The sequence below is a fragment of the Pelophylax lessonae genome (genome assembly GCF_965119305.1).
Source record: "Pelophylax lessonae genome assembly, chromosome: 3".
In the NCBI taxonomy this organism is placed as follows: Eukaryota; Metazoa; Chordata; class Amphibia; order Anura; family Ranidae; genus Pelophylax; species Pelophylax lessonae.
Window position 1 is genome coordinate 119,473,213 of NC_138770.1, and position 17,032 is coordinate 119,490,244.

Consider the following 17,032-nt stretch of genomic DNA (forward strand, 5'->3'; position numbering starts at 1 on the left):
GATGAAAAGTAACTGCTGGGTGTGTTTTAGCAATGGCAGGATGGGTTAATGCCATCTCTCAGAGTTCTTTTTGGCAAGGCTTCAATTGGTACATAAATGGCATACACCTATAGCAATTATTTAACTTTAGTCAGAGCTTGACAGTTTGTTTTTATATATGGGTGCTCCTTACCTGCATAGGCAGATTTATGGTAAAGTTGAACCAACTCTGTAAAGGTTCTGGGCAAATGAACGGAATTGTCTACTAGCCATCAAAAATGTCAGTCGGGGCACACTCAATACTGTGACCTGCTAAATTTCACACAGTGCTTTGCGTTGTCTTTCTGCTCTGAGCTACCTTGCAAAGCATACTGGGAGCAACCTTAAAAAACATAAAAAATTCTCACTTGTTGGACTACCAATAACTTTGAAAGCAGATGTCTTGTATAAACTGATCGTCTGCCCATAGTAGGCACTAGTTATGACCCTTAGAATGGGTAAAGCAGTTGTATTCAGACTCTTTATGCACCACATGACCAGTTGCCACTGGATACAGCCAATCACGCTTATTCAGTAACCTCTGCAAGGAGCAAAACACAACCAATCAGGAGTCTTGTTACTAAAAGCACAAGGTACTGATTGAGTGCTATGGGATACTGTCCTCTGCCCCTTGCAATGTTTTCTTGAATAGGCCCAACGGTATAATTGCATTTAAAAATAAGCTTGCCTGTTCTGACAAACTGTTTCTTTTCCTCCTGCCTGGCTAATGCTGTATATCTGTAAGAATGAGCAAAAGCCATTAAAAAAAACCCCAAAAAAACAAACAAACATCCTCTTTCCCAAGAATGAAATGCTTAGCAGTACTATACCAAACAGTCATCTAAAAAAAAAAAATTGAAACAAAAAACCCCCCAAAATTCCATCCTCACGTCTATTAGTAAAATGACACATCCACCCTCCCCAAACCCTATTTTACTGAACCCATGTAAAAAATATGGGAATCTATTGCACCTAAGGTGTCCGCGTGTTCCACTATGCCACCTAGTGACACGTCAGCCTTAGTAACTTACAATATAGTACATAGTATGGAGCCCAATGCTCCAGCATCACCCAGAGGAGTTGGTGATCTTCTACATTCAATGTAGAGTGTATTCAAAACCTGCAGAAAAAATAAAAACAAAAATGTCCTTTAACGTACTTGTAAATAACCCAAAAAAATGCAGTTGAAGCAGAAGAAAAAAAAAAAGGGGATTACTCGCTTCACATTTGGCGCAAATGCCATTGAAACGGTAAAAATCAAACTGAAAATAAAATTGTACATGTATTAAAACATCTTCGGCTAAGGAGACAGTTCATCTGTGTTTGTTTTGTCAACCACTTTGAATGTATTTCTTGATGACTACACATCCGTGACGGAAGAGAGGGCAAGGCATGTTGTTTAATAAAGTCCAAGTATTGGATTTGGGGTCATAATATTCCATGTTTCCGAGCGCAGGACCCTCGCTGCTGACTATTCCACCTGTAGCATAGATCTTTCCATCCAGGACCACAGCGCTGTAAGCACAGGACAAGAAGATAGAGTGAGAGGTGACAATTTATAGGAGGACCGGTTACATGAACTGTCAGTAAAAGTACAGAGTATGGAACTGTGAGATGTAAGACTGGAACGAATTTTAAAATATGGAAATCCAACATCTATTTTTCAGGATACAGTATCTGTATACAGTTATCTTGTTCAGATTATTTATTAGGAAAGAAGAGTTTAGTTAAAAACATATAGGTTAAGAAACCATTCTGAGATATACAAGAGCAACAACAAATTGTACAAGAGAAGAAGCACAACAAAGTGTAAACAATTTAGAACTGGGGGGGGGCAGTACAAAACAGTACTTGTCAGGACAGAAGTAGAGGATCTCATTGCTTAGGTAGCCATAGGATCTTCCAGTGGGTTAGGTATGTTTTACGCCAATGGGGTGCCTAAGGATAAAGGGATCCAACATCTGCTCAATCCATAGTAGTCTATAGTAACCCTGTTAGCACAACTTGCACCCTGTATGTATACATTTCTGAATGGCCTTGTCAAAATAGTGAATAGGCAAAAGAAAGAAGCAATAGGGATAGATAAAAGAAGAGTAGGGAGAGGAGGGAATAAGGGGAGGGGGTTCGGAGTACTAGCCCATGGGTTTGTCAATAATGCCTCGTTTCCACTGAGCGGATCGGTTCAGGTCGGTACGGTACGTTAATTTTTGTGTTTCCATTATGAAAGTGGCCCATACAACCGAACCAAACCGCACCATTCCTGGTCCAGCTTCAGATGTAGGGCCATAGGAAATGGTACGGTACGGTTAGGGCGGAGCTACTGGCGTCACACGATACATTCCACTGATTGGCGGACAGGAAAACTTCAATGCTCACGTCAAATGAAAGAGCAAAACAAACACCTCATTTGGTGTAAACCCCGCATGGTCCCTGGGGGCCCGACTTGCAGTGGAAACGCTCACCTGAATAGACTGGACCATTCTAACCCTTCCAAACTGTACCGACCCGAACCGTTCCGCTCAGTGGAAACGAGGCATAAGAGGATCACATCTATGTCAAGGTTAGAGCCTAGGGGGAAATCAATCTGTATACAGTTTTATTTAGCAAATCAATGTTTGTGAATCTGCTGCAAAGCTTCATAGATAGTGATGATAAATAAATAGATTGATAGGTAGAGTGACCAGATGTCCCTAGTTTAAGGGGATAGTCCCTGATTTTAGGAGTCCCCATTTCTGTGAATGGCCTGGAGCAGGAGGAGGGTAGGGAGGATTGTGTCTGCTCCCAGCTGTGTCCTGGGTTACTGATGATGTCACATGCTGACATCACGTGGTTTTTCCTGGTCTCACCTCTCTCGGTTTGTGTAGACTTTTTAATGGAAGGTAAAGATATTGATTATTTGCCGCCTTGCTCTTCTTTGTGATGTTGACCTGCAGTGCACATCTTGGGTGAATTGGGCAGGGTCCAGGATGCAAATCAGTCTGGCCGCCACATAAAATCGGTCACACTGCTACCTGCCGGTATAATACCGGCCAGTGAGGACATTCAGACAGACCGCAGGCTGCCCAGCACACTTAATACAACTGGCCCGACGGCCCCCGATGCTAATAATTGTGGCACTGCAGCCTAATGCTCCGCCTACCCTCCTCCGTCCCCAGGTATCCCAAGCATCATGTCAATAATATAATTTAATTTCTTTAAACATCCTTGTCCTTGAGCAAGCATATTAAAATGCATCATATACAATTAAGAGTTTTCATTGTATATGATGGCAATAATATTTTGGACCTGCTCACCTCATATGTACTATCGCAATATGTCACTGGATTAGTAAGATTACTCCTATCTTATAAGATATTTGGACTTGTGTTTGCTGCCACTGATTATTTCACTTATTTGTATTATGACTCTGGACTTCCTAGTCATTATACAAATAAGTGAAATAATCCTATGATTCCAATCTGTGGCAGCAAACACAAGTCCAAATATCCTAAAAGAAAGGAGTAATATTACTAATCCAGTGACATTGATATGCTGCACTGATGGGTGCTAACAGACTGCACTGGTTAGCACTAATATGCTGCTCTGATGGCCACTGATGAGGCGGCAATGGTGAGTACTGATAAACTACATTGATGGGCATGAATAAGGCTGCAATGATAAGGCAGCACTGATATGCTGCACTGATGAGCACTGATGACACTGCACTGATGAAGCTGCACTGATATGTTGCCCTGATGGGCACTGATATGTTGCACTGATGGGCACTAGTAGGCTGCACTGATGACCACTGATGAGGCTGCGCTCATGGTCACTGATAAGGCGGCACTGATAAGCTGCACTGATGAGGCTGCACTGATAGGCAGCACTGATGGGCACTGATTTTATGCTCTGATAGGCTGCACTGGTGGCCACTTATGAGGCCGCACTGATATGCTGCAGTGATGAGGCTGCACTGATGGGCACTGGTAAGGCTGCACTGATGAGGCTGAACTTATGGGAACTGATGAGGCTGTACCGATGGGCACTGATAGACTGTGGTTGTGGTCTGCAGTTTACAGATGACAAGGCAGGTCATAAACAGGAAGGGGTGGGTCATATTTAAATTAGGGGGTGCCCAAGTTTAGTCAGGCCTAGGGCAGCACAAAACCTAAATACGCCACTGCACTAGGGTACAGGACAGGAACAAGGGGGTGGGTGGGCATCCAGGAGAAGCAGCTGCCCTGTGCATTGTGTTGTAATGTGGGAGAAGGGGGGGAGGGTACCATGTGGTAAAGTAAACCAGTAGCAGTAGACACCAATGGCACTTTATGACATTACTATGCTGAAATGGATTGTGACTAAAGAGCCCTCTGCTGGCAGCCACCTATAAATGCAGCCTGAGACATGACCTGTCACATGAGCGTGTTAGTGATTGTCTGTGCAGAGAGACATGGGGGTGTTGGAGAGATGACATGATCAATCTGGTGGCACGGACTTCTCCCCATCCTGCAAGTATATGTTACCTGGTGAGTACAATTCAGGGAACAGGGAATTTGTACTGGAGTTTTTTTTGTTATTGGAGGAGGGGGAATTGTATTGGGAGGAGGGAGGAATTTTTTGTTTGGGAGGTACTTTTTGGTTTACTTACTTTTGTCCTCTACACTCTGCGTGTTATGCACTCTTGGCTCAGAGCAAAGTAGGCTTAGATATTAATAAACCATATCCCTTTAAGCACCTTCTGCTATTAGCCCAATTTGGCCTCACCAATCAATTAGTGTAATGTCTTTAGCGTCCCGCTATTATCCCTGCCCCCTGCTCCACCCCCAATATGGTCAGTAGCGTATTCCTGAATTTCATCTTGAAAATCAGATCACCTTTTTGATAAGATAGATAGATAGATAGATAGATAGATAGATAGATAGATAGATAGATAGATAGATAGATAGATAGATAGATAGATAGATAGATAGATAGATAGATAGATAGATAGATAGATAGATAGATAGATAGATAGATAGATAGATAGATAGATAGATAGATAGATAGATAGATAGATAGATAGATAGATAGATAGATAGATAGATAGATAGATAGATAGATAGATAGATAGATAGATAGATAGATAGATAGATAGATAGATAGATAGATAGATAGATAGATAGATAGATAGATAGATAGATAGATAGATAGATAGATAGATAGATAGATAGATAGAGAGAGAGAGAGAGAGAGAGAGAGAGAGAGAGAGAGAGAGAGAGAGAGAGAGAGAGAGAGAGAGAGAGAGAGAGAGAGAGAGAGAGAGAGAGAGAGAGAGAGAGAGAGAGAGAGAGAGAGAGAGAGAGAGAGAGAGAGAGAGAGAGAGAGAGAGAGAGAGAGAGAGAGAGAGAGAGAGAGAGAGAGAGAGAGAGAGAGAGAGAGAGAGAGAGAGAGAGAGAGAGAGAGAGAGAGAGAGAGAGAGAGAGAGAGAGAGAGAGAGAGAGAGAGAGAGAGAGAAAGAGAGAGAGAGAGAGAGAGAGAGAGAGAGAGAGATATAGATAGATAGATAGATCTGGTAAATTGCTGGGGAAGTTGGGTAGACTTGGTATGACTTGGGCTGTGTTTCTCTGGTATTTGCTCAGCTGCTATCTGGCGTCTGTTCCTGTGTTGTTCTTGTACTCCACAAGTTGGAAAATTCTATGCAGTTCTGGGCTTTTGGGACCCCAATAGATGCTAACGAGCGTTTCATGTAGAAGATGAATTGGGCTGTCAATCTGGTCTCAGCAATGCATGTTGGGAAAATGATGTAGCAGCGCACAATATAGATGATCACTTACAATGAGGTGCTGAGCAGTACGAGGAATGGTGGATGGAGGGGGGCACCTGTCACACGGCAAGGCTCAACTCTCCTCTGCATCACACATTCATATGTGAGAGCTAATCCCGCCAGGAGACCAAACTTCTCCCGCTTATCCGGCTGCCTCTCCATTTAGTAGATGAGGATGATTTGATAAATATTTAGAGAAAACACTGTCTTGTAAATTATCAGCATAACAGCTGTGAATTCACAGGCAGCTGGCACCGAGAGGCACAGCAGCAGATGGAGCCTGCCACTCACTCAGATTGATGGCCATCACTGGCTCCCAGGACCAGGAAATGGGCAACATGAATGTAAACCAGGGGAAGAGAAAGTGTCTGCGTTGTCAATGGCAACCAATCAGACTCCAGATGTGTGTAAAGTATAGGATACACTGTATACCAATATATAAACAGACATATTTGCAAGTCTGCCAATAGAGATGATGCGGCCAGCATGTTTCACCAGTATATACCAATAGGCATTGATGTTAAAGAAACCACAAAGCCAAGATCCCAAAAATTACAAATTAATACAAACTTTAAGAGGGTAAAACCTGGCGTTTGAGCCACACTTCTACCGCCCCTCAACCGCTACCCCTTTTAGCTGCAGGGGCAGAGGTAAGGGGTGTAAACATACTGTGGGCACAATGCTTGGCTTCATGGCTGTGGCAGAAACTATACACCATGTCCTTTTTGGTGGGGCCTGCTAGTGTAGGCTTCCAGGGATTAAAGCAGGAGGTTAGGAGGTGACAAAACAACCCTCACCGCCTGTCAAACACCCTCTGAAAAATGATCCAAATGCAGATCACTTAGTAAGCCCCAAATGCATTTAAACTGGCCCTAGACTGTTTGTGTGTGTATGCATGTGACGTTAGGGAACTTAGGTGTAAGCTCCTTCAGGGCAGGGACTGGTGTGAATGTAAAATAAATTAGCAAGAATGTGTGCCACTCACAGCACAAAGAAACCACCCCAAGGGATTCTATTTATTCACCTAAAGTCCTGGTGTAAATCCTGTTGCTCACTGGAGAAAATTGTACAAAATGATTCAAAGAAATTAGGTTCTAGGAGCACTCATGGCATATTGTTTCTTTATTTACAGCTAGCCAAAGGCTAAAAACAAAAGTTCATCTGCCCAAGGGCTTGCTGGCCCTTTAAAGGGGTGGTTGTTGCATGACCCAGGTTTCCCCCTCTCTCCTTCACTGTGATGGGACTGAGCAGCTGCACAGAGGGAGAGAGAGAGAAGAATAGAGGACTGCCATTGGCCATCACTGCAGTTAGAAAGCTCTGCCCACTGGTGGTTGGACAGAGTGGGTGCAGGGGATGCTGGGGAGTGTAGGCCCCAGAGAGTTCCAGTCCTGGCTTAGGTATTGAGAAGGAACTACATCTCCCAGGCTGTCTGGCAGGAGAAAAAAGGGGCTAGAAAGCTGGTGCTGGGACACGCCATGAGACTGGGAGCAGGTGACAGTATGCTGTGGAGACGTAGGCTGCTGCTAGATGCTAGAAAAGAGTCAGTGATTGTACTTGACCCTTGAGGAGAGGACCTCCTAGAATATGCTGTGGGATGCCAGTTTGAGAGGGGTTCACAGGTCATTGTGGGACTGCCAGAAACCTAGGGACCAGCTAAAATAATGAGAGGGATCTTGGCCATTGTATTTTCCTGTTTGGCTGAGGGTGCTGCCTTCAATGGCACTAAACCATTTCTTTGGAAGCAATCTAGGCTCCCTTTAGCATTACGGGAGACTTGGTTAAAGAGAGCTCCGCCCCAGAGAATAAGGGCCTAAACACCAGCAGGACTGGGTTTAATACTGCTGGCCAGTAGTGTAACCAGAATCTTTGGTGTCCCTTAGGCCTTTTGGCAATTTTCATTGTCCAAATTTGTGACCGAATGCATTTATGGTCTTTTTGCATGATTGTGTACACACCTGTGTATTTCATATATATATATATTGTATATTTATATCAGTTGAGACTATATACTATATATATATATATATATATATATATATATATTGCCTTTGCATTTACTATCCCTGTTATTGGGATGTGTTATTAATGTCGGTCAGTCTTCAGTCAGCCCTGGATGGGTCATTGAGTGATATGGAGCTGCGTTATAAAAATACTATATCCTAAAAAATGCGTGCAAGAGTAAAAAAATTTGTATTTTTAAAAATGTATTTTTAATATCATTTCACAAAAAGGTATAAATGTTCTTTTTAAGTCTGCAGCATGAAATGGATGTTTTTGATTCTCGATGGGTCCTCCTTGGAGTAGGCCAGAAGAACCCGATCAACACAGCGACTCCTCCAGGGGTGAGTGTTATAGAGTTTCTTTGCAATCTGAATGCCTTGAGAAGGCGTGAGTGCTCCTGGATCTTATCTTCTTTGAAATTATATAAAAGTATGGTATGTAAAGTGCTGCGCAATTTGTCAGCGATTTATAAAAAAAAGTCTGTAATAAATAATAAATTTGGAGGTTTGAGTTGGACAACAAGACATATCTGTTGGTTGCTTTGATTGATTTGTGATCTTCTGTTTTTTTACCTTGGAAGGGTGGGCCTGTAGCCGACCCACCCAGGATTTTTTATCCTTTTCTTTCATGACCTCTGTTGGTTCTCATTCTCTCTCCCCTCTTTTTTTATGGGATAATGTACCTCCTGTATTCTGGTTGGTTGATGAGATGCTGTAGGGCGGACCCCCAGAGGGGTACGCGGGAGGGGTGCAGAGCTTAGTTGCCCTTGTGTATTAACTTTGCATACCTGTCACCTACCCCTGTTGGAGAGGGCACGCTGCCCTTATTTTGTATACATGTTCCTGGAAGCAAAATGATACAGTGTATCTTTATATTTTCTCTTTGTGTCACTTTTCCTTTTTTTCTTGTATGTATGGATATGAAAATAACGATTTAAAAAATAAATAAATAAATAAATAAATAAATAAATAAATAAATACATGTGGTGTTATTCTGTACAAAGACTACTGCAGCTTAGATTTTTGGATTGGATCAAAAAAGAAATGAATGCAGTCACCACATCTAAAGCCTGTTAAGCTGCAATATATTATATTTTTGTTCTTGAGTTTAGATACACTTCAATGGTGGTGAGCATACTGATACATTAAACTTAAGTAAATTGATCCTTGCAGTATGCACCTGCTGAGAGATATTGATTTGTGACCTATACACTGTAGAAGTAACACAAACATTTTTTTACATTTCACATTGGACAAAAAAGATACTTTAAAAGCATGCAGTTACCCATTGCATCCAAAATGTTAATGTACTGAAAGCTAATGCAACCATCATTGAGGAAAGAAGTTCATATCCTGGCTATAATAATTATCGTCCTAAAAATGTATTCACTGCACAGTTATAGCAAATAAGAGGTGAATCTGATCCACTGCTTGCAAAAACTGCACAGAAAAAGATGAACCATACTGTATGCACTTCACTTACATAGTTGATGATGCCACAACATTGCCTTGTACCCTATTAAGGATGTAAGGAGTTAATTTTTTCTCCCATAACCCTATCAGGACTCTGTTGTACTTGTATGCATGTATTGTTGTCTCACCTGCAGAACTGTCTGGAGTGATTCATGTTGGGTCCGGCTTTTATGCTGCCTTTTTCTGGGTCATAGATAGTTGTCGCTCTGGCATAAGCTCCTCCCAGAATGAATATGAAGCCATTTAGAGTGACTGCCGGGGCATATTTATTATCTGTCACAAAGAAAATAAAGGATAATGTCAGTGACCAGTCATAGTCAAACTACTAAAGTTCACATATAGGGAATCTATCATTAGTTTATTTTTTATTATTGTATTTGGTTCGGTACTAAACATTAACAATACTAAATTACATATTTTTTATTTTAAGTTATGCAGTTTTACTGTCATCTGCAGTAATTGAATTCCACCACCGGAGGGCTTCAGTCATTCAAGTTGAATGGCACCCGTTGTCATTCAGCCTGGATGACATGGAGGGCATAAAGTGAGTGTAGGGCATTATGACCCCACCCCTGAGGGAGCAGCAACACAGTGGCCTGCATTTACAGTGTTAATATGCGGACAGATGATGATGTCTGTGCCGCTCTCTGCATCAATGAGGACTGCCTAGCACAAGCGAGGAGGACCCTGCACATCAGATGACTTTAGGAAAAGATATATATAAAAACAAAAGTGCAAAATACACACTGGGAGGGTGTGTGTTTGTGTGTTAGGGGAGGGATAGGTCCCCAGCAGTGTTAATTTTTTTCATTATAATTTTTGTCAGTTGCGTGTTTTTTCAGTGCCGATTACTAAACAAAAATAAAATTTGAATTAGGACAATTGATAAAAACTATGATGAAAATCAATTTCAATTTTCCTCAACCATGGAAAACTGAATGAAAATGGGACGTTTGGTTTGGATATACAATATGGACTTTTTAAGCACAAACACAATAAACAATACTCTTTTATTTGTTTAAAAATATCATAAAATCTATACAGTTACCAAAATTGATATAAAATATATGCACATAGGATGACTTTGACTCCCCAGAGTCAAATATAATAAGGAGCTATATGGGTGCTAGGTGGCAACAATCAATATTTACTAAATTGTCAAAAGAGTTTGGACGCCTGTCTTTATACGCACATGAACTTTAATTACATCCCAGTCTTAGGCTGGCCATACACTATGCAATTTTCCTATTCAATTTCCTTTAGATTTACCTTCAACTATGTAGTGCAAGGGCCTGCCTGATTGCATACACATTGAAAGTGTTTAGATTTGACCTCCTATTATATGGTTTTGGTAAATCTAAAGAAAAGTTGAACAAGAAAATTGTATAGTGTATGGCCAGCCTTAGTCCGTAGGGTTCAAAATTAAATTGGATCACCCTTTGCAGCTCTAACAGCTTCAACTCTTTTGGGAAGGTTGTCCACAAGGTTTAGGAGTGTGTCTATGGGAATATTTGACCATTCTTCCAGAAGTGCATTTGTGAGGTCAGGCACTGATGTTGGAAAGAAGGCCTGGCTCACAGTCTCCGCTCTAATTCATCCCAAAGGTGTTCTATCGGGTTGAGGTCAGGACTCTGTGCAGGACAGTCAAGTTCCTTCACCCAAAACTCGCTCATCCATGCTTTGTGCACTGGTCCAAATCTTTTGGTGGAGGGGGGGATTGTGGTATTGTTTGTCAGGGGTTGGCCTTGGTCCCTTAGTTCCAGTGAAGGGAACTCATAAGGCGTCAGCATATCAAGACATTTTGGACAATTTCATGCTCCCAACTTTGTGGGAACAGTTTTGGGATGGCCCCTTCCAGTTCCAACATGATTGCACACCAGAGCACAAAGCAATGTCCATAAAGACATGGATGAGAAAGTTTGGGAGTCCCTCTGTATGTCTGCTGCCTGGGTGTTCTGGAACAATGCCCTGCAAACCACATGGTGAGTGTTTCCCCTCCCAGCAAGGTAGCAATGCTTAGCACTATGTAAAACAACAGCCTCCCCAGATAAGTTCTCTGCCCCGTACACTCCCTCACTTCCATTTTCTTCCCCATCCTCACTACATGTTCTACATGTTATTACATTTTTACTCCAGGAGCATATAATGAATTTGGAAATTCAAGAGAAATGCCTAAATAATGCGTTACAATTAATCTAAACACATTCGATTTTAATCAACTAAGATGCACTGGAGATTTTAGTTGACTAAAATACGATTAAAACTAAAACAATTCAGATGACTAAAATATGACTAAAGCTAAAATGGCAATTTAGTCAAAAGACCATGACTAAAACTAAATTGAAATTTGACGTCAAAATGAACACTGGTCTCCAGGGGGAAGGGCTTTTGGTAAGGGGGGGTTGCTTATAGTTGGTCTTTACACAGGAACTCTCTGTTCAAAAGAGCATTCCTGTTTAGGCTGCAGAGAAGGGATGTGGCTTTATGGTCCTGATTATTTCAACAATATCAGTCAAAAAAGGCTCTCCAACCTCTCCCCGAAAAATAGTTGAAAAATACTTGAAAACCTGTTTTGTGATAACAAGCACTTTTGATGACTGCCGGAGTTCCGGCCACAAAATCGACATAACCGATTTTGTGGCCATCCGCTTGCTTTTCCCCACCTGAAACAGAATTGGATAGTTAGGATTTTTTTTTTTTTTACTTACCTTGTAATTGTAGAAAGAATTACTCACCTGTCTTCCACTTCCCCCCTCGGCGGCAGCGGCCCGTGCCATCCCTTCCGGTTTGCAATGATTCCTGGGAGCTGAATGTCATCGCTCCCAGGAATCAATGCGATGGCACCGGCCCCTCTCGTCACTTCCGGTGCGACGGCGCATTCCTTGCTAAACCGCATCTGGGCATGCCCAGAAGCTGTTTAGGAATGCGGCGCCGCACCGGAAGTGACGAGAGGGGCCGGTGAAGGCGCATTCTGGGAGAAGATGACGCGGAAGAGGAAGCAGAAGAGGATCGCGCTGGCTTCAGCTGCCCACAACAGAGATGGCAACGCTGGAGAAGAAATTTTAAAAGTGAGTATTTCTTCTTGCAGGTAAGTGCGAACCGGGACAGATCAGAGGCTAGCCATTGTGGAATGTACTAGCCCTGACTGTCCCGGGGGTATGTTTATTGAAAAAATGTTTTTGTGCCCGGAACTCCGCTTTAATAACTAATCTGCTTTTACATGGCTAATTACTAGAAGCAATGCTTAGGAAGTGCATAGGATACTGAAGCTGGTCATACATGGATGGAAATGTAGCCCATTAGCAGGGACAGTGTGGGCATTATGGCTGTATGACAGAGTGATTGTACAGAAGTCAATCTACAGATCCACTTTAAATAACCACCCCATTGGAAAATTTCCATTTGATTATTACCACCGGCTATAGCCGACAGTGCCCTTTAGTGTACTCTGACAGCGGGGAAGACTCCCTGCAGTTAGAATACAATGGCTCAGTGGGGAGAACTCCCAAATGTGTGAATTGGGGAATCTAGTCATTTTTTTTCCATTCAACTCACTGGTTGCATGAAAAAAAAAAAAAAATCATCCATGGGCTTCCAAAGAGGAGTCAGAAGGCTCTTGACAGTTCCGTTGTAAAAGGGTCTCATGGTTCCTGTGTGTTTAGGGAAGAATGGTGCCTTGCTTCCGCTTTGCAAGAAGTGATGGGACCTGGTTACAAAGGTTTGCCTTTTGATGAAACCTGGCTACAGAAATGGACTACAGTAAACCCCCCTCCATTGCGGGGGTTACGCTCCGGACCCAGCCGCGAAAAGTGAAAATCCGTGAAATAGAAAAACCCTATTAAAATGCATTGTAGGCATGTTTTTTTTTTTACTGTCACTGTAGGTGTAAAAGCATTTTAAGGTCTTTAAACACACTTTTAAAACAATAGAAACTCATTTAAACACATAAAAGATACTAAGAGACATAGCAAGAGCTATGGAAAACACAAAAATATTTCATTTTTAATGATTTATATAGTAAAATAACATTACAAAAAAAAACCGCAATATACCGGGACCGCAAAAACTGAACCGCGATGGAGCGGGGGTTTACTGTACTACTAAATCCTGCTCCCATAAGGCACTTGTTTCTAAATAAAACTTGGAACCTTTGCTAAATTCTGGCCAGGTTATTCTTTAAAATAATGACCACTTTTGACAAAATCTGGTCCCCATGGGTCCAGCATTTCCTTCCTTCCCCCTATGACAGACACCTCTTACAAGGAAAGGATTTGGTACTCAGGACACCTCCATGATGACCATGGGACTAAACCCCCCACTCCTTTACTGCTCCATCCTTCTTATCTCTTCTCCCTCCTGCTTCACTCTCCTCTCTTCCCTGTTTCTTCCAGGGCCAGGTTAATTACATTGAGGTCTGCATTATGTTACATTACCTTGGTATTTATAATTCTCAGACAATTGGAATGCACTCATGTTACGCAGCTTGATTCATATCATAGTTACCTGCATTTTGATCCGCACTGTCCATGACCGAGCTACGTAACGTCTAACCTTCAAATGTATATTCTTTACACAAAACCCAAAAAAGCATATTAAAAAAGAAATAGGCTTTTTTTCCTTTTTTTTTTAAAAACCAACTTTTCTTTCAGTTTTCCACACCAACAGTTTACATCTCATTCGGGGGTAAGGAGAAATCGTGTACAGGGGAGATACAGTAGGAATCAAAACCCTTTTATTTCTCCTATTTTTGGAGTTAAAGAGTATCTGAAGCAATTTTTTTGTCTTGTATGGTTTAGAACCCCTGCCAGGTTTTTATTGCTGTCTGTGTCCCTGCATGGAAGATTTGCTCTCTCTATTTTTCTACCCTGATGACTAGTCTCATTGGGAGTGAGGGGACACCCAAAATATTTTTTTACTCACTTTAGACAGATTTTCTCCCACTCCCTATTGGGATTACACAACCAAAAGTGAAGAGAAATTTCTGGAGTGGGCTGCAGATTACAAAGAAAGGGGGTGGGCTTCTGAGGTCACACACTGCACAGCATATAGCAGAGAGCTGAGTGTAATCTGAGACCTGAATGTAGGAAATGGAAACACCCCCACTCTACACAATCTCATAGCATTAACAGCACGTTCAGGACAGGAGTGTTCGGACAGGAAAAATCGGAACGCGCACAAACATGCCTAACTGCTAGTGTGCGTTAACGCATTCTAATGGCCAGAATACATTAATATTCTGCCCAATGGAATGAACTAATGTGCATGCACACAAACGTGATTAAATGCCTGTGCAGTATGTGGCCTATACCACGCTTTTTTAAGCTGCCTTTCTCCTGGCAGGAGAAAAGGCCTTCAGAAGAGCTGAGCAAATGCCTAGTGTGCATGAAGCCTCAGAAAGCTGTAGAAGACAGAGAGCTGTAGATAAACAGGTACAACTTGATTTGTTTAATATCTGTGTATCACCTGAGGCTAGTCACTTCACTGGTTATATGTGAGTGTTGACAGCCACTTTAAATTGTCAATTTTTGCTAATGTTTGGTACTTTTAGACTTATTTTGAATTCTTTTAGAAATCTGCTTTCTACATGTGACTGGCGTGTACCTGTAAAAAATAAGTAAAGGTCTATGATAGAAGGCCCCATTTTAGACATCATTCTACCCGCTATGTGTCAGCCCTGCTCTGGAGCACAGTGCAGCTGCTCTTTTCTTAGTTCTGCCGCAGATGGGAAAAGACAGAGAGACAAAATCTCCGGAGAATATTTCTTTCACTGTACAGTATTTTGCCGGGGTCAGGCGGAGGCATGGCTCCTAGCGGCTTTGCATTCTCTCTATGCGGTTTATTTCTGATGCATGGTGTTCCAGAAATAAAAGGTAGAAATGAGGGATTGTAATTCTCCCCCACACTCCCAGCGCCTCCCTTTTTCACACATTCAAATTTCATCTGTCCTCGATTCCACGCTACACACTTGGTCTGATCTTTGACACGTCCCTTTCTGGTTCTATAATAGTGCATAGAGTGTCTTTCTTCAGATGTCTGCCAGCTGCAGAATAAAGCCTCAGCCTTATTATCAATGTGTAAGTACTTTTAGAGTCACCTTATCGAGACTTCTTTTGAAATGTGCCGATTTTCCTGGCCCACACGTTCCCACGTAGTGTTAAATGAAACCAGGTACTTATTATTTCATCCGCAAACTGGGCTTAATGACTCATTATGCGACTTGATTTCATTTGCCACTTGCATAATTTGATATAAAGCCTTAAAAATCTTCGGCAAGTTTTATTACCAGTTTACTTATAAAGCGTATGGAAGCGGCAGATGAGTAAAACACCTTAGAGTTGAGGTTTAACCACTTGCCGACTGCCGCACGACTATTTATGTCGGCAGTCAGCCCCTCACAGGCAGAGCGACTTAGTACTACGTCGCTAGCCTGTGAGTGTCGCCTGCCTTTCTCCCTCTGCACCGACGATCGCCGAGTGACCGACGGACATCGGGTCCGCCGGTCACGGACCCCCCCGCGCGTGTGACCGGCGGACCCGATGTCCGTCGGTCACTCGGCGATCGTCGGTGCAGAGGGAGAAAGGCAGGCGGCTGATGTAAACAAGCCGCCTGTCATTCTCCCCTGTGTAGAAATAGTGATCATACGGTTCTACTATGTAGGACCGTTGATCACTGTTCCTACACCTCAAGCCACAGCCAATCACAGTTAGAATCACGCCCCTAGGGACACACATAACCCCTCCCTCTCAATGTTAACCCCTTCACTGCCAGTGTAATTTTACAGTAACAGTGCATATGTATAGCACTGATTACTGTAGTAATGTCACTGGTAACCCCAAAAGTGTCAAAAATGTCAGTCAAGGGTCCGATCTGTCCGCCGCAATGTCACAGTACCGCAAAAAAATCGCAGATCGCCGCCATTACGCGTTTAAAAAAAACAACAAAAATGACAAAAATCTTTCCCTTTGTTAGTAAACGCGATAACTTTTGCGCAAACCAATCAAAATACGCTTTTTGCGATTTTTTTTTTACCAAACATATGTAGCATAAAACAAATTGGCCGAAAATGTTAAAACATTTTGAATTTCATATAAAAAATTTTGAAAAATATTGTTATTTTTGCAAAATTGATGCTTTTTTTTGTTTATAGCGCATGATCAAAAAATCGCACAGGTGATCAAATGCCACCAAAAGAAAGCTCTGTTTGTGGGAAAAAAGGACATCAATTTTATTTGGGTACAGCGTCGCACAACCGCGCAATTGTCCGTTAAAGTCTTGCAGTGCCGAATCGCAAAATAGGCCCTGGTCAGGAAGGGGGTAAAATCTTCCGGGGCTTAAGTGGTTAACCTGCTTATATTTTGCCTTCCCTGGTTTCTCCCCCCCCCCTCCTCCTCCTTCTCCTCATCCTCAATCAATACAGTAATTCAATGAATAAATAAAACCTTTCTGTTTTCATTACATACCTTATTTGAGACCCAGTGACATGATCACTAGGTCTCTGTGCTCCCCTGTGCAATGCAGGCAGATCAAGGCTGGTTGGAAGGGCCGGCACGGTGCCGTTCATAGCTTTCTAAAAACTGAAAGCTGTAGTAAAACCCAGATGTCATGCTGAGCCTCCATGATTGAAAGAAATGAATTCCAAGAAAGGACATCATAAATTCCAATAAATGACAGAGGCAGGCCATGGACAATAATGTAGGCCAAAGGGACTGTGAATTTGTTTCCTGCAACCATGGGTTGCAGGAAAGAAATTTGCACGATT

At 42.2% G+C, this 17,032-nt stretch overlaps 1 protein-coding gene across 1 annotated transcript in view; it reads right to left on the minus strand.

Moving 5' to 3' along the window:
• Positions 1-620: 620 nt before the first annotated feature.
• Positions 621-17,032, minus strand: part of KLHL29 (kelch like family member 29) — a 1,145,580-nt gene continuing 1,129,168 nt past the window's right edge. The window contains exons 13-14 of the mRNA XM_082249639.1: positions 9,402-9,546; positions 621-1,533 (exon numbers count right to left, since the gene is read on the minus strand). Coding sequence (XP_082105765.1) covers positions 1,350-1,533; positions 9,402-9,546 — 329 coding nt within the window. The 3' untranslated portion in view covers positions 621-1,349. The remainder of the gene's footprint in view (positions 1,534-9,401; positions 9,547-17,032) is intronic.